Here is a 23,764-nt window from a genome sequence, read left to right as displayed (position 1 = left end):
TCTGCACCTCCTGTTTTCCTTTTTTAATTGTAATGATGTTTGGGGTCTCAGATAGCACAACATGGACTGTCTAATGGGAGTGGGGTATGAATTTGTGAGTTCTGCTCACATGATTTTCTATATTTTTGGTGGTTGTGGCCTTTTTTGCCTCAACTTACAACTAAGATGTGTAAACAATGTTATTTTGTATATTGCTCCTACTGATTTTTATTTTTTATTTCCTGAAATTTGATTTAAAAATTTAGTTTTCATTTGACCTGTTTATGTATCTGTTCTTTCAGAAAAACTGAAATTAGCAAATGAAAGAGATTCATCTAGATTCAAGGAAAGTTCCATAAAGGACAGAACAGTAACAACACAGCGTCACTCAGTATTTGGACATGACAATAATCAAGACAAGCCAACTGTCTCTGATGAAACTACAACAGACTCTCCACCAGGACCAAGTTCTGAAAGATTCAAAGATTCATTTATTTTTGGTGCATCATCTAACCTCACAAATCCAAGTTACTGCAAAGGGGAATCAAGTTCACAAAAAGATGATACTGATGTGTCTCAAGGTAGAGAAGATGGGCACAAGGAAAAAGACAAAACTGATAAAGAAAATACTGCAATATCAGAGAAAGAAGGGAAACAAGATGAAGAAAGCACTGAGGATGACAGTAGTGATAGTAAAGATTCTGATAGTGAAAAGTCTGATGAAGACAGCAAAAACTTGCCTGCTAGTCAAAAGAGGAAGAAAGATAGAAAGAAAAACAAAAAGATAAAGGAAGGAAAGAAGAAGGAAAGAAAGAAAAGGAAGGAGAATAAAGATGGAAATTCAAATACAAACAGCTCATCTTCTAAAGTTACTAAATCTTCAACAGGAAATAATTCTGCTAGTACTAAGGTAAAAATACGAAATATGTATATAATATAGAAGACCTTTATGCTTTATACCTTTTATACAGTTGCCTAATATGTTAAGAAGTTTCCTTCTAGTTTTTTTGTCATGTGAATTTCTCATTTATTATGAGTAAAAGAATAACTTACTTGATATATATATGGGCTCCTTGCAGGGTCTATTTATCCATCAGACAGTCTTTATCTGACCTGAACTTCATTTTGTGTATTATTTTTTCGATCAAGGTTCAGTTTTTGTGGTTAAGTCTCTGTTTCAGATACTATAAGCAGAAAGTCAACTTGATTTGGTGTATTGAGTGATTGTAAGGTAAAAATGCTTGTCTGGCAGTTTTATTATAACTTTGACCTAATTTTCATGGCTTATTGGTCAATATGTTTTAATATGACTGCAAAACTTTTGCAATCATATAATGTTATGAAGTTGTCATGGTCTGAAGACTTTTGGTTTCCAGACAATAACTTGAGTATAAGTGTATGGATCTCTATGAAATTGTAGCACAAGGTTTAATACCACAAAAGGAAGGTTGTAATTGATTATGGGTGGTTCTTGGCCAAAAAGAGACCCAAAAAAACTAGGATTTTCGAGTTTCCTGACAATAACTTGAGTATAAGTCTATGGATACTTGTGAAATTGTACTAAAAGGTTCCATACCTAAAAAGGAAGGTTGGGATTGAGTTTGGGGGCTATGGCCCCTGATGTTTAAGATAAAGGGCCCAAAAAACAATACATTTCTAACATAACAAACAACAACTGTTGACGTTTTACTTGTAATCAAATCAAGCTAAAATGATGTCGACCTAGTATACAAAAGCAATTGGAGACATAGCCAATTGCATGGTCTTCTTAACATTTATAAGCAATTGGTTAAATATATTTTGTGTATGGAATGATTGTAAGGTGTTACAGTACATGTCTGTCTGGCAAGTTTGCCTGACTTTGACTTCATCTTCATTGTTCATTTGTCAATGTTAATTTTTTGTTGCTTAGTCTATGTTTCAGATACTATAACCAAAAGCTCAATTTTATTTGGTGTATGGAATACATGTGTGTCTTATATAGATATAGGAAGATGTGGTATGAGTGCCAATTAGACAACCCTCCATCCAAGTCACAATTTGTAAAAAGTAAACCATTATAGGTCAAAGTACGGCCTTCAACACAGAGCCTTGGCTCACACCAAACAGCAAGCTGTGAAAGGCCCCCAAAATGACTAGTGTAAAACCATTCAAACAGGAAAACCAACAGTCTAATATATATAAAATACGAGAAACACTTATGAACCACATCAACAAACGACAACCACTGCACAACAGGTTCCTGACTTAGGACAGGTGCAAACAAATGCAGTGCGTTTAAAAGTTTTAACAGGCACCAGCCTTCACCCTTACCTAAAATAGTAGTATAACATTACAACTTAGAAAGACACACTATAAAATATCAATTGAAATGGCTTAACTCGATCAAAAAGAAATATTAACAAAACAAGTAAACATACACTGAACTAGATGCAACTTGTAAAATAGGTTTGGTGTATGGAATAAGTGTTTGGTGTACATGTCTGTCTAGCATGTTCAACTGACTTTGACCTCATTTTCATGGTTCATAGGTGGGAAATTTTATGTTGAGGTCTGTTTCTCAGATATTGTAAGCAATGAATTTTAACTATATTTGGTGAATGGAGTGATTGTAAGGTGACATGGTTCATCTGACCGTGACCTCATTTACATAAATCATTGATAATGTTTATATTATGTTATGTAGTATAAGCACTTTCTTTATGACTTTAGACATATATTTAATTATGATCTGACTGTAAACCAGGCGAGATGTTTCGGTCTGTGCAATTTGTGTATGACAATTTAGAAGTAAATAACCATGCAGTTTAAGATATGTTATTTTTAAATGACCAATGAAAATCATTGTATAATTAAAAGAAGTTATATATGAAATAATGTTGGAAATTAATTATGTTTTGTGGTTTGTTTAAACCATGCACACAAGCTGCTAAAATATCAATGAACAGCAAAATTGTGCAATATGAATGTTGTCATGTAAATATCTATTAGAATATAAAATTGATTAACAATTATTTTTTTTTTTCAGAGTTATGGGACTGGTGGAAAAACATCTGTGGGAGAAACTACAGGGTATGTGTTCAATCCAGGTTATTTAAAAATATTAATATTATGAATAAGAAAGTAAGATCGTAGTCCTTTGTTTATTTATAAATTTGTTTAAGAAGTTAGACTTTTAAACTCTGCCATTCAATCACAAGATGTTGCAACTTACATCTGAAGCTTTTGTCTTGCCTGCCAGACAAAGAGATGTTACTTTGTCAGGAATGGGGTTAGTTGGAGTTTAGTATGGCGTTCATTATCACTGAACTAGTATATATATTTGTTTAGGGGCCAGCTGAAGGACGCCTCCGGGTGCGATAATTTCTCGCTGCATTGAAGACCTGTTGGTGACCTTCTGCTGTTGTCTGTTTTATGGTCGGGTTGTTGTCTCTTTGACACATTCCCCATTTCCATTCTCAATTTTATTAGCTAGTGCAGTAATAATGTAAACTTTATGAATGAAGCTTTATATTTCAGAAGTTAGAAGAGCTTTTATACTGTATTTAGGAAACAGATACCTTATGGTGTGAAGAGTATGTCTAGCATTTGTCAACAATCTCAATAGTCTAGTTTTAGCTTGTTCCCCTCAAGTGCAGAAAGTCTTGGGATCAATTCCCAGTCTGGTCAAACCAAAGACTTGAAATTTGATATTTGCTCCTTATCCACTAAGCATTAAGCATTTAAGAGCCACTAAGCTTTTAGCATTTTTAAAAAAGAGCAAAGACTGGTCATCCTGGTGTCAGAATAATGAATCAGGGAAGGCTGACATGTCTTCCTGAGGACTGTTACCTTGTAAACTAGCAAGTTAAAAAATCAGGCTCAGTGTTTTGGTCTAGTACAAGAAGGGTTCATATATTCCTATCACATTAACATGTCCTTGTCCTGACTGTGCATTTAACTTGCCACTGGACGATAAACAGCCATTCATCATTATCATCTAGCAGATGTGATGTGTCCATGCATGACATCATTTTTATAGATCTTTGATAATATAAAGCGTTTGTGATACCTTTCCTTGAAAGACACAAATTCAGTCATTGTCAGTAAACCAGGGGATTCATTTTAGTGTGTGCATAATCTTGTGTATGTTTTGCACAAGATTTGGTAGTGGGATCTGATTTATAGATAATTAACGGTAATATGTTGACAAACACCAATCCTTCTTTTTTCATGACTTCCAAAAAAAAAAGGAAATTAAGTGAAAAGCAAGAAAATTTGATGTCATAACTGGATTTTGAACAATGAAGAACTGAGATCAAACAAACCACATGTTGATTAAATAAAAAATAATCACAGGTCAGGAAAATTATAAAACGGTTAAGAATTAGAGAAATGAAATAATAACTGGTATTAAATTATTTTTATTATATTGATTTGTAGAATAGAATAGCTGTTTAATTATCACAATATGTTTGTTTTTTAATTATTTTATTTTTTTAAGTTCAACAATAATACATTTAATATGATTTTTTCTCTAAACAATAAGAGTAGATCAGCATACACAAATACATGCCTATATAGAGAACGATGGAACATCATCATATGCTTCACAATTACAATACAAAGTCCATAAATGATATAGTTTGCTTTGTCTTTTAATTTGAGAAAGGTGCTTGCTTCTGTATTTTCTATTTTCTTTTTTTACAATTCAAGCAGTAGTAAAAAGCCAGAAGGGAAGAAACCAAATACAAGTTCCTTTATAGACGTATGTTTTCATGCTGTTATTTCACCCACAATTCTGACCAATCCAGATAAAGACTTTGTGGTTGTTACATTTGAGAAGTATGGTGGTGGTTGGGAGAGCAAAAAATACAAATTAAAATTGGAAAGGTATCTATGCTTTATTTATTGTCATCACTCCTTTCTCAGACCAATGTAATGAAGGTGAGACTAAGACATGTTATTCAGGCTGTGGCGTCAACAATGAATAAGTTTGTGATTAAGTCAGCTAATAAACAAACGATAAAGGGAACCACTAGTATATATGTATCAACAGAGTAACGATCATTAAAGGTGTTAATTGGGCCATAAGCACTTTATAGAGAAAACAGTAACGTAAAAAATGCTACAAATGTACTTTGACTTGTAGAATTAATTCTTTTGAAAAAAAAGCAAGCCATATATGAATTTTTTTTTTTCGTATAAAAATTATCAGAAGATTAAATGAACACTTCATCACCACACCTGAAGTCTAACTTTCATTGATCAAAACTAATTTTTTCATGAGAATTAAAATGTTAAAAGTTGTACAATTTAGGTTTTTTAAAGATTAAATGAGTAAAATCCTGTCTAAAGTTGAATTTATAGTTCATAGTGTGTTTGCTGATATTCCTTGTATTCTCTAGATTATATGCCCTTAGTCGTGTAGTAAAACCTACATGGGTATCTTTCCATGTTTTGATTTCAACAACAGTTGTTATATTACATTGGGCACATAAATTTGTGGATAAAGCCATCCACAAAAACCACTAAATTTGTACCCACAAATAAAAGTACTTTCAAAGTATAATATGTAGTTTTATTATTGTTTGCAAATCTCTTATGCATGTGAATTATTTGACTCTGCCCCCTCAGTCATGGCCTATTGGCTTTGAAGATTATTTGGCTCTGCCCCTCAGTCAGTCTATTGGCTTTAGTCTACCGGTATTGGCTTTGAAGATTATTTGGCTCTTCCCCCTCAGTCATGGCCTATTGGCTTTGAAGATTATTTGGCTCTTCCCCCTCAGTCATGGCCTATTGGCTTTGAAGATTTAATTTGGCTCTGCCCCCTCAGTCATGGTCTATTGGCTTTGAAGATTATTTTGCTCTGCCCCCTCAGTCATGGCCTATTGGCTTTGAAGATTATTTGGTTCTGTCCCCTCAGTCATGGTCTATTGGCTTTGAAGATTATTTGGCTCTGCCCCTTCAGTCATGGTCTATTGGCTTTAGTCTATTGGCTTTGAAGATAATTTGGCTCTGCCCCTCAGTCATGGTCTATTGGCTTTAGTCTACCAGTATTGGCTTTGAAGATTATTTGGCTCTGCCCCTTAGTCATGGTCTATTGGCTTTAGTCTACCGGTATTGGCTTTGAAGATTATTTGGCTCTGCCCCTTCAGTCATGGTCTATTGGCTTTAGTCTATTGGCTTTGAAGATTATTTGGCTCTGCCCCTTCAGTCATGGTCTATTGACTTTAAAGATTATTTGGCTCTGCCCCTTCAGTCATGGTCTATTGGCTTTAGTCTATTGGCTTTGAAGATTATTTGGTTAAAATGCTAATGTTTTTTTTCAATGATTATTGATTTTATTACCAAGTTCACAAATGGCTTCCACTGCAAAGCTCATTTATTTAACATTGTTCATGTCTTGAAAATTTCAAGGTTTTGAAGAGGTCATTTTCTGGACTGGTAAGGAAAAGGGTATGAATTGGAGGTGAACTTAAACAAGTGATTGTGGGCTGAATAAAGTGTTTGCTTTTCATCCTTGTAGCTTGAACTGTAATTTGTATTTATATTTTCTTTCGTAGTTTCATTAACTTTGATAGAAAAAATGTAACAATACTTTAATTGTCATGAATATGGATCAAGCTTAGATGTTCTAATTTAGCTTAGCAGGCAACTGTTGTATATGATAACAGTTTAGTTTTCATTGTAAAGTCATGGAAATTATATGTCTCTCTCTTTTAATTGTACTTATATTTGATTGGATGATTTTCAGAGCCAAAAAAAGGGCACATATTTTACTCACATTTTGGCATGTCATATAATGTTATGACATGATTTCTCATTTCTAGAGGTTGGCATGTATGTTTGAATTGACAGTCAAAGGTCTTCAAAGTAACAATATTGCATTTTTTACAGGCCAAGAGCAGATGGTTACATAGTTGGCACTGTGACAGTTGCCATTCCAAAAGATATGGTTTCATCACAATCAGGTCCATTTTACTATAACTATGTGGCATATCATGAAGATGGCAAGAACAGCAAAACTTTCGAATATTTTCACCGTACATTTGCTGGAAGAGATTTGACAGAAAAGGGTTATAAAAGAACTTTATCATTACCTTTAAAGCATTCATCTAAAGGTGCTACAATTTACAATTTTAAAATATTATTATTTTATGCTGTTTTCTTTCAAATTAAAATAATTAGAAAAATTTAAACTGCATAAGGGATTAGGTATTGATAATTCACTTGGCAACCCAGAATATACTAACAACACTTTACAAACTGAAGATGAAATTCTAATTAATCATAGATCTGTTTATGTTCTATTTGAATATCAACCAAAAAACTGGATTGGCCTTTCCTCTACTGAATACTTTAACTACCAAGGTTATATTGCTGGGTCCCCAAATGCTCTATGAAAAAATGTACGGTACCCGATTATTTTAAACATCTTTTTATCAGCATTCAAGACCAGGCTTCAGACTGTGACACTGCCTAATCAATGGGTGATGTGAATCTAAAGTGTATAATAAAAATTATCAAAGATCTGTTTGAGTATATACAACCTCAAATCCCAATCCTCTAGCAATAATATAAATCATTTAATTTCTTTTCCATTTACACATTGGAATTTTAAAACTTGTCCAACTTTCTTTTGTTAAAAAGAATTGCCAGTGTAGATGTGGACATAATTTTTGTGGAAAAGTGGATTAAATAAAAGAAGGTAAAAACTTGTTACAATAAAACTACAATTTTGAGAAACATCTATATTTGTGCTAGGATTTCCACAAAAAATGCTATAAAAGTGTAAGTTAGTGCCAAGACCCTCACGGGTAGTCAAGGTCTTTAAAAACCACCGTTGTTATCCGTGCCTCTGTGGTTTGAATGTTCAACATAGTTTATCTACAACAATCTTTAGCCTGTCAACACTACAGTTGTGAGTTATAGCCTGTCAACACTGAGGTTGTGAATTACAACCCCACTTGTTCAACTTTAATCCTCATTGTCTTAACTAAGGATTGTCAGTTTTCCTGCCAAAAGTCTATGGTTCTCTCAGAATAATCCTGCTTCCTCATCCAAGATAAACTTACTGCCACGATATAGTCAAATGCTGAATGTGGTGTTAAACACCAACAATCAATTAGTAATATGCATCCAAATTCTCAGTGTCTGAAATTATCTGTTGGCAGCCTTTTTCAAAATGGTTATAAATAAGGATTTATTTAGACAGTTTGGATTACCTAAGGTTTGGAAATTTAATAATGTCTTATGGTTAGACAAGAGGCATTTACAAATTAAGTAATGTGAGCTTGACTTTAACTTTGATTAACTTCTAATAATTCTAACAATTGATATAGCTTATTAGACAGACATTTTTGCCTGTTTCTAGATATATACCATAGTTATGATGGAGTTGTTAGAGAAGACCCAAGGCTAGGCAGAATTAAAAGCAAAAATTTTTGGGACAATGTGAAAAAGTTCTTTGGAGTAGATAGCTACTATAAACTACTTTGTGAAGATGCAGAACTTGCAGTGTCAGCATTCCAACCAGATTGGCAGTTAAAATCTTTGAAAAGTGATGGATTAAATGGTGAACAAATGATTTTGCAAGTGGGCCAGATAAGGGATGGACTTAGGAAACTTTTTGTCAACGATATGTCAGTAATGTATGGATCTGACTTTGATCCAATATTTTCCAAAGTAAGTAATCAGTTACTGGAGTAAGGTAATAAACAGATGCCTACGGTGAAAAAGTTAACCCTGGTTTGACCTCTTTATGCCTGTATAGTATACTAGTATATTATTAACTTTCAGAGATCAACATAGTCATTATCAATTTTCAGTCAACAAATTTATTCTGCAAGACGCTTAATCACCGGTCTTTCGGTTTGAAAATGAGGATGCTTGAAATTTTTTGTAATTATCACCAGCTCTGTATTTGTATTTTCTTCCAAATAATGACCATTTAGAAAATTTCATCACTATTTTCTAAGGGATTGGCAATCAGAATACCCTGAAATTTGGTACCGACCTTCATGTGGGCATACTATACTGTGTGATGCATCTTTTTAACTTTCTGTTTGCCGAATACTTATAGGGGGTATCATAAGTGAGCAGTAACTCACAGCTCAACTTGTTATTTAAATGACTTTTCTGCTTGGATTTTAATTTAAATAGATTCTGTGATACTTTTTATTATTGCGCCACCAGAGTTGTACAAGGTTTAAATGTCTGTTAGCAAGGTGAAAGTCTGAAGCGTAGTTTCAAATATATAAAGTGTGCAATTATTGACAAAATGTCTTTTACAAATTTTTATTGCAGGGTTTTTCATCACATATGAAAAAAGTCATACATGGGTTGGACAAAATTGGCAAAGAACCAGTCAATATTGAAACAAAGTCTCTTCGCTTAACTACAGCAGTCTCTGTCACATACTTAATCAATGAATATGATGTTAAAATAGAATACAAAGAGAAGAGAATGTTATGTGAGGCACTGTTGCCAATGCCAGATTTTGAAAATAAAACATCAACAGATCTAGAAGACTTAAAGAATTTTCTACCGAATGTTTTCAGGTCTGTAATTTATTGATTGAAATAAATATTGCAAATTTTTGCAAAGAAATAAGGAAAAATATTTACAATTCTCATTTTTGGTATATTTTTTAGTCTCAGTTAGTCTTTAATAATTTGGTTTGAGTATGTAACATAACACTTATTATCTTAACAAAAAAACATTTTCTGTTTAAAGGTGAGTTGATATCCTAAGATGAAGCCAGTTGTTGTGATATGTTTTAAAAACAAACAAAAATTACCTACAAATTTGAGGGTGTTGCAAAATATCATTGGTCATCCATTCATATGGTGATCAGTGTTAATTATATATGATTATACATCTAAATAGCAAATCATGCAAAAGAGCCATTGTCAACCATACTTTTTTTTAACATGGGAAACCATACAAAAATTTCATTCAAATAAATTGTGAACTTTTGAATTCTTTTGTTTAAATTATCTCCATTCAATGCAAACTCTTCTTTCTACAGTAAAGTAGCTGATTCTGTATTGAAGTTTTCAAGAACGATTGCCGGAAAATCATCAGACCCTTGTTGGATGTTTTGTGTTCCTGTTATTCATTTTATGTTAAATGATATAAGACCTTTTGAAGAACCAACTGTAAAAGTGAACCATAATGACAGCGTTCCAAAATGGTGGGGCATTGACCAGTTTGGATACGACATTGACCATTTCAAATATCAATCAAAATGGGACAGGTAATCATATTTATATAGTTATATGGAAAAGCTTGGTGGTTAATGTCCTTCTGTCTTTATTTTTTGGGTATGAATACCAGTAAATGTTTTTTGGGAAAGACGGCTTCAAGCCGTCAATTCCCTATGTGGCTGGCCAGTCTTCCAAGCCCATCACGTCACTCATTTTGTTTTTATAGTTGGGGAAAACACCTCAAAGTTTCATACTGAATTGATGAGAAGGAGACACACAAATGAACAGATTGACTTTATAAACACTTTTTAACACATTTGCCTTCTGTATCTCGTGAAATTATCGTATCTTGTGCTCTCCTTAACATTATTTACGTTTCTTTTACAATCCGGAAAAATCAGTATTACGAAATATTCTAAATATATCCAACCTAGTGACGTCATGGTTGGAATTCCACACTTGGGCTGTGTTTGGATATACGCCAGAGGTGGCCTATGGTTATCCATAGGTACCTTTGGTTTGATATTCTATATATCAAAATATCAAACCATGGGTACCCAAAGATACCTATGGGTAACCATAGGCTGCCTTAGGCGTATATCCAAACACAGCCAATGTAGAAGCAGGGATATCCTTTCCTCATTATTAAAATCATTCACAGAAATCGTGTATGATTTAGAAATCGGTATTTGTTTATTTAAAAACATAATTATGTTTGCTGTAGATGATTCAAACATGCAATGCTTTGATTTGTAGGTCAACTTTCACGGTAAACAATGGGGATACATGGGATTGGGGAGAGAAACATCAGTTTTCATTCTTTTCTGTAACTGTATTGAGAATCTCTTCTCCAATACAGAAACACCTCAAATTGATGAGTAATTATCCACCTAAAGAAAAGTTTCTGTATCTGAACACTTCAAATGTGATATTTATTATATGATAAGTATAAGTTTTCCATTAAAACAAAATTTTATGTACCAACATAATCATTGTAATGGTAAAAAAAATATTAAAATTTTCAAATGGCTTTTTGTAGTTTAAACATATTTAAATGGAAATTTAAAACTGAATAGACTATTCAGTCCTCACTTTATCGAGAAAAAATTTATAAAATCTTAGATCCCTGTCACAAAAAATGGAGAAATGCCCTAGCTTGCAGTTCAGTGGTATACAATAAAAAAAATATATATTGTTGTAGTTATTAAATGATAGAATTCAATTGAATTTTAGATAATTAACTTTCACTTTACTTTAATGAAATGTTTTGAATTAGAAGATGCCAAACTCTTTATTGGTCCAAATTGATTCTATGATGAATTCTTGGCTAAGGAAATGAAATTACATTATTAACCAACAATTCATTTCAATATTATCAATCTTTCTACATGTTTTTGCTCATTCTTTGTATGAAGACTATCAAAAGATACACAAAAAAAATAGAAACATTTGCCGTCTTTTCCCTCAGAGCTTTTAAGCTCTTTGATTAACAGATTTTAGTCTGGGATGAGAACATGACATGTACCACTAGAGGGTCAGCATACCTGCCAACTTATGAAAATCCCTATGAGGATTTTAGTGTGCAACAACAATTTTAAAGGTTACATTTTTTATTGCTGTTTTGGACTCTAGAAAAGTGTCAAATTTTTTTTAATGGTATACTGTGATGATGAGCTAATAAGCCCTTTTATTCTTTTTACTTGCATGATTCTTGTTCTTATACAATTGTGAAGCAAAGATGAACATGTAGCTACAATACCAGGAAATATTTTCTTGTGTATAAGGAATATTAAAGTGACTTTTCCAATTGACATTTTTCCAATTTAAAATTTTGACAAAGAAGTATATTTATCTGATTCCTTGTGAAAAATAAAAGACAGTACATTGTACTTTAAATTATTTGATATTTGAATAACAAGAATGATAACACTGTATGATTTGTTACAATAAGTGATAATGTCCATAAGCTACTATTTATTATGTTGATGGTAGCACTGCATGCTTTTCTTCTTGAGCTGTGTATTAAACTTTTTGCAGATGAAAATCCATCAGCCATGATGAAGATTTTTACTATTCTGACAAATGGACAGGGAATTTTTTAAGTTCAGTTAGACGTCACAAATACAGTATTACTTGCATACGTTGAAATGACGTTTTAATTACGAATTAATTTACGTAAAAAAATAACGTCATAATTGATGATAAAGGAAAAATTAATAAAAATAAGATTTTAGATAAACTATCTTGCCATGCTAATTGGTTTTCGGAAATATTCTAAATTGATGAAAGCAATACCAAAACAGTGGTTACAAGAGCTCATAAAAGAAGAGTCAATCAAAACAAAAGTTGCTACCGACTCCGAATTTAAATTCAAAGATAGAGAAGGAAAAATGGTACCAATAAAAATATTTTCCTCGAAAGATATCTACATCTGGCTTTTAAATAGATATTATGAGAAAGCAATAGGATTTCAAAAATGGGACAGAATTTTGAATTTAGATAACAATACAAGGAAAAGAGAACAAATGTTGTACTTCATCTTTAACTATATCCAAGATAATAAATTGAGAATGTTAAGATGGAAATTTCTACATTACATTTTACCAACAAAACAATTACTTTTCTCTTGGAAAATAACTAAAACTCCTCTATGTAATATATGTAATGTCATTGAAGATTATGATCATTACTTTCTGACATGCAAATATCTAAAATCATTTTGGGATCAAATAAAACTAATACTAGACAAACTTAAAATAGGACATCATATAATATCACTGGCATCACTTTTGTATGGATATAAGATAAACGATACAAATTATTACAATATCAACGATTTTCTAACAATCATTCTTTTAACTATATATAAAGTGTATTACATATCCGAGCAGAAAACAAAACAAATTAATGTGTTTGAAATTTTTAAAAGTGAACTTCTCCAACATTACGAAATATTGACAAATAAACAAGGCAAATATAAAAACTTCTACAATTTGGTTGCAGAAAAAATTAATTTATCTCCTTAACTAAGATTTATAATATATCATAGTAATTTCTTTTTATTCTGTTATACATTATTTATTAGCAAAACTGTATGTTGTGTACTAACAAGTACTAACCTTATGAAATGCTATATACTAACGTCAACGAGACCGGGATAAGGTACCGGTACTTTATGTATCTCTAACAAATGTACATTTCAACAAAAAAAAAAAAAAATACCGTCAGAACAACGTCATTTTAACGTATTTGTAAAATTCAATTACGTAAATGTTACGTTTATTATACGTCTTGTAATACGTTAAAGTTCGACGTTATAAAAACATCATTACAACGTATTCTCAAAAGTTCATTACGTAAATATTACGTAAAAATATGTTATGCTTTATGTTACCAAACCCAGACGTCACAATGACATCAAACTAAGGTAATGTCAGCAGTTACTTATATACGACCAAATGATTACGTCGTATGTTTCTTGGGTTATAGCTGACTATGTGGTATTGGTTGTACTTATTGTTGAAGGCCTTACAGTGACCTATAGTTGTCAATATCTGTGTCATTTGGTCTCTTCAAGCAGAGGAGAGTTGTCTCATTGGCAATCATACCACATCTTCTTATTTTCATATAATAGATTGAACAAATGTGAATTACGCTGAATCTTGACTTATTTGAGATTTTTACACAACCAAGTTCAACTAATCAGTTATAATTAATTTGATATATTTATAAAATATTTGTGAATAAAAGGAGATTTTGGATAAGCATCAATGAAACAGCAACCTAACAGTATGGTTCTAGTGTTTGTAATTTGAATAATATGTTTATATAAAAAGAATTTCTATTTCTTTTTTACAGGTCAGCTGGTGACATGTTTAAAGTGTTGAATCCATATTTTGATGTGGATTATTTATTACCCAGGACTTTGATAGCATCACTAAAGCTAGAGATGTTGCAAGATGTTTTAACAACCAATAGAATTCCACTAGATATTACCATAGCTGTTCTTTACTACTATTTGAGAGTTACCTACACCAACCTTGTGAGTGTCAGGATTATAGATATATAACCTATATGTTTGACTTTTTCACAATATTTTTTGTTTTGTTTTTCTTGTAGATCAAAGTAATTAAGGTCATTTTGTAAAGGTATATTATATTTGTTTTTGGGTAAAGATTGCATGAAATACTATCAAAACCCTATGGGACTGATTGGATGTCTAAATCTTCCAAGGTTGATCACTACTTTTGAGATACACAAAATATAGTGGATTGATCATAACATTCTAAACATCCTATCCATGAAAATTTCCCGAAATTTATTAATGAAATATATGCTCGGATATTCAAGTTACAAATGATGTTATGCTTGTCAAGAAAATTACATAACTTGTACAAGGTGCAGTAATCTAATGTCTGTTCTAAAAATATCAATGATGTAATTGTTAATTGTAGTTATCTTCCTTTGTCCATATATAATTGTAGTTGAATTTAATTGTTTAATTTTACTTCCCACTGAAAAATTAAAGCAATCTTTACCCTTCAGTGCTTACCAGCACTTTGATTCGTTCATTGTTTTGTACATAAATCAGGCCGTAAGTTTTCTAGTTTGAATTGTTTTACATTTATCACTTCTCATAGCTGACTATGAGGTATGGGTTTTGCTCATTGTTGATGGCCGTACGGTGACCTATAGTTGTTAGCTTCTACCGTCATTTGGTCTCTTGTGGAGAGTTGTCTCATTTGCAATCATACCACATCTTATTTTTATATTGAATGACTCACTGGGGAACAGGATAAAGTTTGAAGGAGGTGGGTTTAACCCCAAGTTTACAAATCAACCTTTAGCAATAAACTTAAAATCAACATTATGGAATGACAGGCAAACATTTTATCCAAATGGGTCGTAAACAGAAGATATATAAAATAATATGCCCAGGTGCAGACAAGATAAACATCACTCATCACATATTTGAGGAAACGTGACTTAGGAACATAATTTCTTGTTTACTTGGGAAGCAGCATCCACCCAACAGCTGTAGCTATCTTAGCTAGTTTCAGTCAGTACCAAACACGTTTTGACCCATCATACTTGATTATTTATCAATTTTTAAAGCAATTTCTTTCATGCTATAGCATATAGCCATCTTTGTAACCTAGATCTATCAACCCAAATTTTTGAGCAGATAAAACTGATTCCTCGTCTGTCATTCTAAAAATCCTCTGTATGTTTTCTAATGGAATACATTAATTGAAACAGTTGAAAAACAACAGTTGGTTTGTAAAGTTTCAACATATGTTCTTGTAGATGTATTTGTATTTAAGAGGACAACCGATTGACTTATCAAAGAACGTAGAAGGCAGAGTGAGAAAGTGCATTTTTTATACCTGCAATTTCCTTCTTGAGACGTTTCATCAAAATATTGAAACATGTCAGTTGTTGATTTAATATTGAAAATTTGACTGAATTATACCTTATACAGTTAAATGTTATTTAATTCATGTTTCTTTTTTGAAAGAGGTCAAGTTGCTCTTGTCCATTCATAAAATCTTCGTTCATTCATAAAATTATCGTAAAATCACTACGCACGTTATAGTATTGTAAAAATCAAGATCTCGAGACATTGTCAAATGTCATAATGACCCTACACAATGCATGACCATCGTCTTTTCATTTAAAGGTTTAAAAATAGATCTCTCTAGCATTGACCGTGTACCAGTTTGATCTTTTTCATAGGGCGGTCCACCAGCCCTTTCCCGATTGAAACCCTGTATTCTTTTAATTTGCCCTGCCCGATTTTGTGAATTTGTACATGAACAAAAAATTGTCTGATTTTGAACTTTTCCCCAGGTAGACAATCATGATCAGCTAATCAAAATCGTAGTTTCTCGTGATTATTGGGCTGTATTTGATCAGCCTATCAAAATCGTTGTTTTCTCATGATTATTGGGCTGCATTGCAAACATGCTAAATTTTGAACTTGTTTGGAACATCGGAATTGTACAAATCGTGATCATGGCAGATGATAGTTCGGTGAAACACTCGTGTCAGGAAAGTTGAAATCATCAACTCAATGGTTAAATTTAAACCAATTACATGTATGATATACTTAAAATTAAAATAGAAGCAATAGAGATAATGAAGCCAGATGCATGGATTGTCATGTTAATAATTGTTCAGTAATAAACACTCTACAAGGGAATAATCTGTTATGTCTTTTTCAGGAGTTATACATTTCCACAAATATATTTGCCTCCCCAGAAGCCGGGTAAACAGGTTGTCACCCTGGGAAATGTTAAACATTGTAAAATTGACTTTCTGATAGATAATAAAATTGAGAATGGAAATGGGGAATATGTCAAAGAGACAACAACCCGACCAAAGAGCAGACAACAGCTGAAGGCCACCATTGGGTCTTCAATGCAGCGAGAAAATCCCACACCCGTAGGTGGTCCTCAGCTGGCCCCTAAATAAAATTGTGTGCTAGTTCAGTGAAAATGGACGTCACAGTCACACTAAACTCCAAAACATATAAATGAATTAAGATTAAAAAACATACAAGACTAACAAAGGCCAGAGGCTCCTGACTTGGGACAGGCGCAAAAATGTGGTGGGGTTAAACATGTTTTGTGAGATCTCAACCCTCCCCCTATACCTCTAGTCAATGTAGAAAAAAGAAACACATAGCAATACGCACAGTAAAACTCAGTTTAAAAGAAGTCCGAGTCCGATGTCAGAATAGGTAACAAAAGAAACTAAGCAAAATGACAATGATACATAAATGAACAAAGGACTACTAGCAGTTACTGACATGCCAGCTCCAAACCTCAATTAAACTGATTGAAAGATTAGGTCTTCATCATATGAAAATCAAGTACAATCCCTCCCGTTAGGGGTTTAGTATCATACCATCATAAAATATATGAGAAGAACATAACCCTTTAACAAGTCTTTTATTGATTTTAAGTTAAAACATCATTACTTCTCACTAGATAAGACTCCTCTCGGGTTTAATTGTTTTACATGTGGATGAAAAATAAAAGTCACAAACACATTAACTAGGCAGCAATTGATTTAACAGCCTTTAAGGCTTTGATTTTATTTTCTTGTGGAAGTTTATGGTCACCCTGCTGATAGCTGCACTGTGTTTTTATTATAGCCCACCTAGGGGCATTATGTTTTTCGGCCTGTGCGTCTGTTCATTCATCCGTCCATCCGTTCGTCTGTCTGTCCCGCTTCAGGTTAAAGTTTTTGGCCAAGGTAGTTTTTGATGAAGTTGGAAGTCCAATCAACTTGAAACTTAGTACACATGTTCCCTATGATATGATCTTTCTAATTTTAATGAAAAATTTGGAGTTTTGACCCCAATTTCACGGTCCACTGTGAGTGGGGCATATGTGTACTATGGGCACATTCTTGTTTTTTTTGTGTTTTAGCTTTAGAACATGGTCTATATGGGGAAAGGGGATGTTTGTGCACAAATACAATTGATTTAAAGCCACCAAAAATTGTGCCTGTAACAAGTTAGGCTATCAAAAGCATATGTGTTCTTGGTTGTAGTTTATTCTTTGTTAGTCTCTCTGATATTTCAGAGGAGTTGTGTGTTTGTGGTTAGTTTGGTATATTGAACTATGCCATGTTGGTGATTCCTGTTATCCATTTTTATGTATTATCTGAATGGGAAATATAAAATTGTTAGTCAAAGAAGGATAGATTCAGGAGATCTAAATTTACAACAACTAATATCTGCAATGGTTATTTTTTTATATTAAGAAAAATCAATAATTTAATGGAGAGAAATTCTAGTGGAGCTGAATTTTTATTTACCTGAATTCTACTTCATATTATTGTAGGGTTTAGTAAAGAAACTGATAAAGTTTGTGGCCTCCAAGTATCTTGATATGAACATAGATATGTAAGTTTATTCTTATATTTACTGCTTTTGTGTAGATATTATTATTACATTTACAGAAAATGTTTTTTTAATATCTAACAATAAGAATTGAATACGGAAATATTGCTTTCTTTGATGGTGTGCTTAGGAGCAATATTATTTCCCTGGACTTCTACGAATTATTGGTGAATTTTTTTATGCCTTTTTTATTGTAAATGAGCCATGTGTGATAGACTGAGACAAATGTAATTATTGTGTATATTCAAAAGACATAGTTATTTTACAATACCAATTTTCCTAAATTTCTATGTTTTACTGGGCGAGACAAAAGATGTTAGTATTGAAGAAGTGAAATATTTATATGGCTATACATTTTCTGTTTTCTATTGGCTAAAAGCAGAGGAAAATCCTTTTTTATTAAACGTAATATTCACCGCTGCAAAAATCACGAGAGGTTAATATAAGATTTGGAACAGTGTCTGTGTACCTAAAAATAGATTTTCCAAGGTAACGTCAATGACATAGGTTTATGACGTCAAGTAAATTCCCGTTTTTTTTTTTTCTTTTTCTTCTTGTTTTCGGTGTATTTTTTCTCTTCTTCTTGTTTTTGGTGTATTTATTTATAGTAAACTTTATTGAAAATTTCGACTTATGAAAATTAGCAACTGCAAAAGCACATTATATATTTAGTGTCTTGAGTAAATACTAGAAAATTAAAGAAGGATAAAAAGTTATATTATAAAGCAATTGTTGTCTTTTGATTTCAGTTGATACAATGATTTACCAACCCAAGAGATATGACATTCACCCTCGGCCTTTGGACTTGGTGAATATCATATCTCTGGGGTTGATAAATAATTGTATCAACCTCATCAAAAGTCAATAATTGTATAATATTCTTACCATACAATTTTAGGGCACTAACAAAGATTCACTAGAATGAGCTAAAAAAGACATTATTTATTGATAGGTCCAAAACAGGATTAACCAATGCATTCAGAGAATATAGAATAGCAGCTGACCTACTGGAAGCAAGTCTGAAGTATCCTTCTGGAAACAGCATGATCCATCTTCCAGCTACTGAGGTGTTTTTAATCACTTTGGATAGGTTTGATAAAATTCAGGATAAACTTGACCTCAGTAGAAATATCTATCAACAGCTGAATATAACAAAGGATGGTCACTTGAGAAAATATGATTATTTAAGAGGGAGGATTGTTAATTGGCTTGCTGATGAGCCTATATATAAGGAAGAGTTAAAGTTTTTGAAGGTAAATATTTATAAAATTCCACAAAAGATCATTCAAAGAGGACTTCCATTGTAATGCTACAGTGTTTTTGAAAAAAAAATATCAGAAGAATCAGTGTGATGTGATGCTGTAAATTTCTTTGCCTAAAATAAAAACTTGTTCTAAATGAAAAATGGATGTATATTTTAGATAAAATAGAGGAACACCAGCAAGATCTTTGGTATAACCAAAGATTAGTAACTTTGTTTGATACTTAGGAAATCACCCATTATTGTCTGCTGTTGTAAAGAACTATATATTTTTCACAAAATGACCCTTATGTTTTTTATTTTTCCTCCAGGTGTGGAATGCAGCACTTAGTATAAAAATTCCAGATGGTAAAGTGAGAGATTCCTTTTTGAAGACATTAGAAGAACGGTTACACAAATTACTTCAAGAAAAGGTAACAGATATGATATATTTGTAATGTATGTTGGACTTTTCTGTATGAGCTATTGAAAAATGCAGTAAACCGTAATAACAAAACATAGGTTAACCAAAATAGATTTTCAGAAGTCACCATACAACCTTCAACAATGGGCAACTCAATTACTACCCTAGCTAGTTTAAAGTACTACAAACATATGAAATCAAACCAGCTTACCAGAATTTTGCAACTTTAATTTTTTTTCAATTTTAAGGCAGTCCAATGTGTTATATAAAAAGTATTTCACCACTAAATCTAATATATTGTAAAACAAAAAATTAATAAAGTTAAATTTAAAAAAAATTATAAACCTTGACCTACACTATACCAATTTTTGAAGTTGAGATTAATACATCAGAGTAGTGTTTTATAAATAATTTTTCACTGACATCTGTTTGATTGCTGTTTGTAAATTTAAGTGCACATTGTTCTACTTATATTTTCATATTTGTAATTGGGCCTTTATTTTCCAAGTACATATTCTAGTCTATATTTATCCACAATTTGAAAAAAAAAAATTTCATAAATATGTTTGATATTCAGGGCATTGAAGAGAAGTTGATAGAGATCTACTGTATACATATAGAATCATTTGATGGAATTGTACAAGAGATTCTTAGCAAAGTTGCATTAAAGGTAAAACAAGTATGAGTTATTTTATATAGCAAACTTTTCTCAATCTCAAAAAAGATTCATAAAATATAGTTGTTAGCTGTGCACATGGAAGGTGTTATAGACTCAAATCTTAATTGACTAGGATTGTCAACTTTTTTTACAAAAGGTGGGTGGTTCTCTTCAGGCAATTTGGCTTCCTCCATCAATAACTGACCTCCACAAAATATGGCCAATAGTGCTGAAAGTGGTGTTAAAACATCAACAATCAATCTCAGTTGATAGCCAGTTGTTTTACTAAAAATATGGATGATGAAGTTGTCTATGTTTATTCATATAAGTTTAAAAATTGGATCAAAGGTGCATACAAGCATCTAAATGTTAAATCTGTAGCACATAGTGATAAGATAAGAACTTTCAGTATCATAAGTCAAGTTTGTTATTTTAGGCTGTCAGTAAATGTAGCAGTTTTGACTGGAGAAATGTCAAGGATGAAAGAGGCAACATGAGACTTGGAATGCTTTTTTCCAATGTTTTTGAGCGGAGCTGGGATGTACGCAAGCTGGATGATCCATATGAAGTTCTTCATCATGCTGTTACATGGGGACCTTTTCCTACATATATGGAGATGTTTTGTAAGCTGTATTGATATATTTTTTAATTTATATGAGATTTCAAAGGAATGCAAAGAAGTCTCTCAAAGTATACATTGTTTTACCCTTCTATAAGAAACATGTGATATAGGGATGGTGCATGACATGACTATCAAATAATTATTCACAATTGAAAGTTTTAACAAAATTATGTAAAAGATCGTCCTTGGAATTGAATTTATACACTTATGTGCTTCACACAGTGATATGCTGGAAACAAGAAATTTTCTAAACTTACTCTTTTTAACATTATGTTTTCAAAATGGTTATTGATGAAAACACACCAATAAAGAAATCCTTTTGAGACAATCTGTTGATACTGTAAATTGTGATATTATTGCGAGTTTTTATTAATGCACAAAATTGGACAGTATCAGGTTGGCAATAATAAAAACTCCCATTTATGATTTTTGTAGTGATTTACCTCCACAAGCATTAATGAGTATCTCACTGTTTTACCAGTCATCAGCAATTTTTCAATAGTAAATGAATGTATTAAATTCTTAATTGACAGTATACAGGAAAACCATACATGATATTGAATTAGAAATTATTCTTTAAGTGCATTTTTGTATTTCGTTTTATTATTTTTACACTTTAGGCAATATTCCAAAAGCAGTAACGGAAGACTGTCTGAAGTTGTTGAAAACATTCATGGAAATAATACAGGGATTTATTAACAAGTTACTACAAGGAAACATAGTAATTAAAACATTGAGGTTGCTAAACAGCAGAAGTGGAAGTTTTGAAAAAGTACTTATTGCTATGAAAGTTGAACATGCGGAAGCCATCATGATAACATTATTCATAAGATTCAGAGAACTAGAGGCATTTGATAAAACCTTTCAAATTGTACAAGATTTCACCTATATCTGCATTCACTGCAAAGGTATGTAGCTATTTTTGAAAGAAAGACTTTTATGTTCTCTACATTGAGAAACAATGCAGTTCTTCAGATTTAATTGATTTGATAAGTAAAACAAAATGATCTCCCATTTTGGAAGTTTGAAAGATAAAACCTACGTATTTATGACATCATAATGATACCACAACTGACATTTCTACACTAGAAAGCAGATTATTTCATTTTTAAAATTCAGATATCAACAAAATTTACATGACTTTGAAAGGTTTAAAGAACTTAGCAACTTAAGGGGCAAAATAATTGTCCACATTATACATACTCCTATTGCGTCTATTGACGTGATATGTGATCTCTTATTTGATAAACTATTAGATCTGTATTGGTTGCTTTATCATTGAACTCATTCTTATAATAAAAAAAATAATGAGATGTGGTGTGATTGCCAATGAGACAACTATCCACCAAAGTTCAAATGAATTGGATGTAAGCAATTATAGGCAATGGTACAGCCTTCAACAATGAGAAAACCCCATACTGTGTGGTTGGCTATAAAAGGTCCAGACATGAAAAATATGAAACAATTTAATTGAGAAAACTAACAGCCTAATTTATAACAAAACAGTTTACGAAAAACAGATATGGCAGACATGAACCAACAACAACCACTGAACTACAAACTCCTGACTTGGGACAGGCACATGAGAAGGTGGCGGGTTGTTCTTTAATTAAACAAAATTTAAGTCATCAAACTCCTCTTCATCATCTTCCTCAGCAGTTAAAAAATGCACAATAAAAACAAATGTAAACATTGTTGTTTTTGATTGGTTCTCTTCAAGAGTTTGTATGAAGACTTTGAAAATAAGTAATTTTAGTTTAAATAATATGTATTTCTCCTGTCTCTCTGTAGCTGATACTGCACTTTTGGAAACCAAGCTAAAGATTTTCAGTGCACCAGATATGGTTTGTTTAAACAAACTTGTCAAAACACCATTACTAGAAAATATAAAGAATCCTGATACTTACCAACCAATAGTGACTGTGTTTGATCTATGTCCAGAAGAATTGAATATACTTCCAAATATTTTGGAATGTTGCAAAGGATTACTTTTCCTGAAGATTTGGGAAAAGAAGGGAATTGAACAACAGAAACAACTTGGTAGGAATGTTCACATTAATGAAGTCTTCGAGAAAGTTTGGCAACCAGCACTGGAACAGTGGAAGACTTTGAGCAAGAACTTGAAACAAGGAGATATGTTTTTCACTGATTTTGAGAAATGGTTCAAGAATAAAGATAGCAGTACTTTGGAGAAAGAGTTCAGATTACTGGATAATGATGGAGATACCAGTTGGATAAAAGAAAGATTGTACCAGATCAAGCAACATGGGAATATTAGGAACTATGTGCATGGAGCTAAAGCAATAATAGAAGTAGTTAATGCATTTGATTTAAAAGGAGATTTTAGCCAAATACAAGAGATAATAAAATTGGTAAGTACCTAGTACAAATGTAATTTTGGTTCATAGTAAGGATCCAGAAGTTTTTTTCACACAACTTCTGTTATTTTAAGAGGACTTGAAAGTGGAATCATTTTTAAAATTCATTTTCTGGGGGTAAAATTTGATCTCTGTTTGTGGATAGAAATAGAGAACTGTACACAGGCAAATTTTGTTCACATGAATTTAATGTGAAATTAACGTGAATTTCACGTGAAAAAATTCACGTGAATTTCACGTTAATCGAGCTTATACCTGAATTCACGTGAAATATTTCACGTGAATTTCACGTTTAACTCACGTGATTTTCACGTGAAATTCACGTGAATTGAGCCTTCACGTGAAATTAACATGAATCGAG

At 32.1% G+C, this 23,764-nt stretch overlaps 1 protein-coding gene across 2 annotated transcripts in view; it reads left to right on the top strand.

Moving 5' to 3' along the window:
* The window catches only part of LOC127702551 (E3 ubiquitin-protein ligase rnf213-alpha-like), a 151,314-nt gene that overhangs the window by 15,573 nt on the left and 111,977 nt on the right, over positions 1–23,764 (top strand). The window contains exons 4-18 of one of the 2 annotated variants that reach the window (XM_052206794.1): positions 282–889; positions 3,008–3,051; positions 4,678–4,851; positions 6,859–7,082; positions 8,336–8,646; positions 9,268–9,521; positions 9,992–10,219; positions 14,028–14,211; positions 18,023–18,084; positions 19,034–19,334; positions 19,654–19,755; positions 20,323–20,415; positions 20,840–21,026; positions 21,646–21,933; positions 22,817–23,397. In XM_052206794.1, the coding sequence (XP_052062754.1) occupies positions 282–889; positions 3,008–3,051; positions 4,678–4,851; positions 6,859–7,082; positions 8,336–8,646; positions 9,268–9,521; positions 9,992–10,219; positions 14,028–14,211; positions 18,023–18,084; positions 19,034–19,334; positions 19,654–19,755; positions 20,323–20,415; positions 20,840–21,026; positions 21,646–21,933; positions 22,817–23,397 (3,641 nt within the window). Of the gene's footprint in view, positions 1–281; positions 890–3,007; positions 3,052–4,674; positions 4,852–6,858; positions 7,083–8,335; positions 8,647–9,267; positions 9,522–9,991; positions 10,220–14,027; positions 14,212–18,022; positions 18,085–19,033; positions 19,335–19,653; positions 19,756–20,322; positions 20,416–20,839; positions 21,027–21,645; positions 21,934–22,816; positions 23,398–23,764 lie in introns of both variants that reach the window. The other variant, XM_052206793.1, reaches the window with a different exon arrangement.

The sequence above is a fragment of the Mytilus californianus genome, unplaced genomic scaffold, assembly GCF_021869535.1.
Source record: "Mytilus californianus isolate M0D057914Y unplaced genomic scaffold, xbMytCali1.0.p SCAF_5, whole genome shotgun sequence".
NCBI lineage: Eukaryota > Metazoa > Mollusca > Bivalvia > Mytilida > Mytilidae > Mytilus > Mytilus californianus.
The sequence above is the reverse complement of the archived record's forward strand: the minus strand, read 5'-3'. Positions and strand labels throughout refer to the sequence as shown.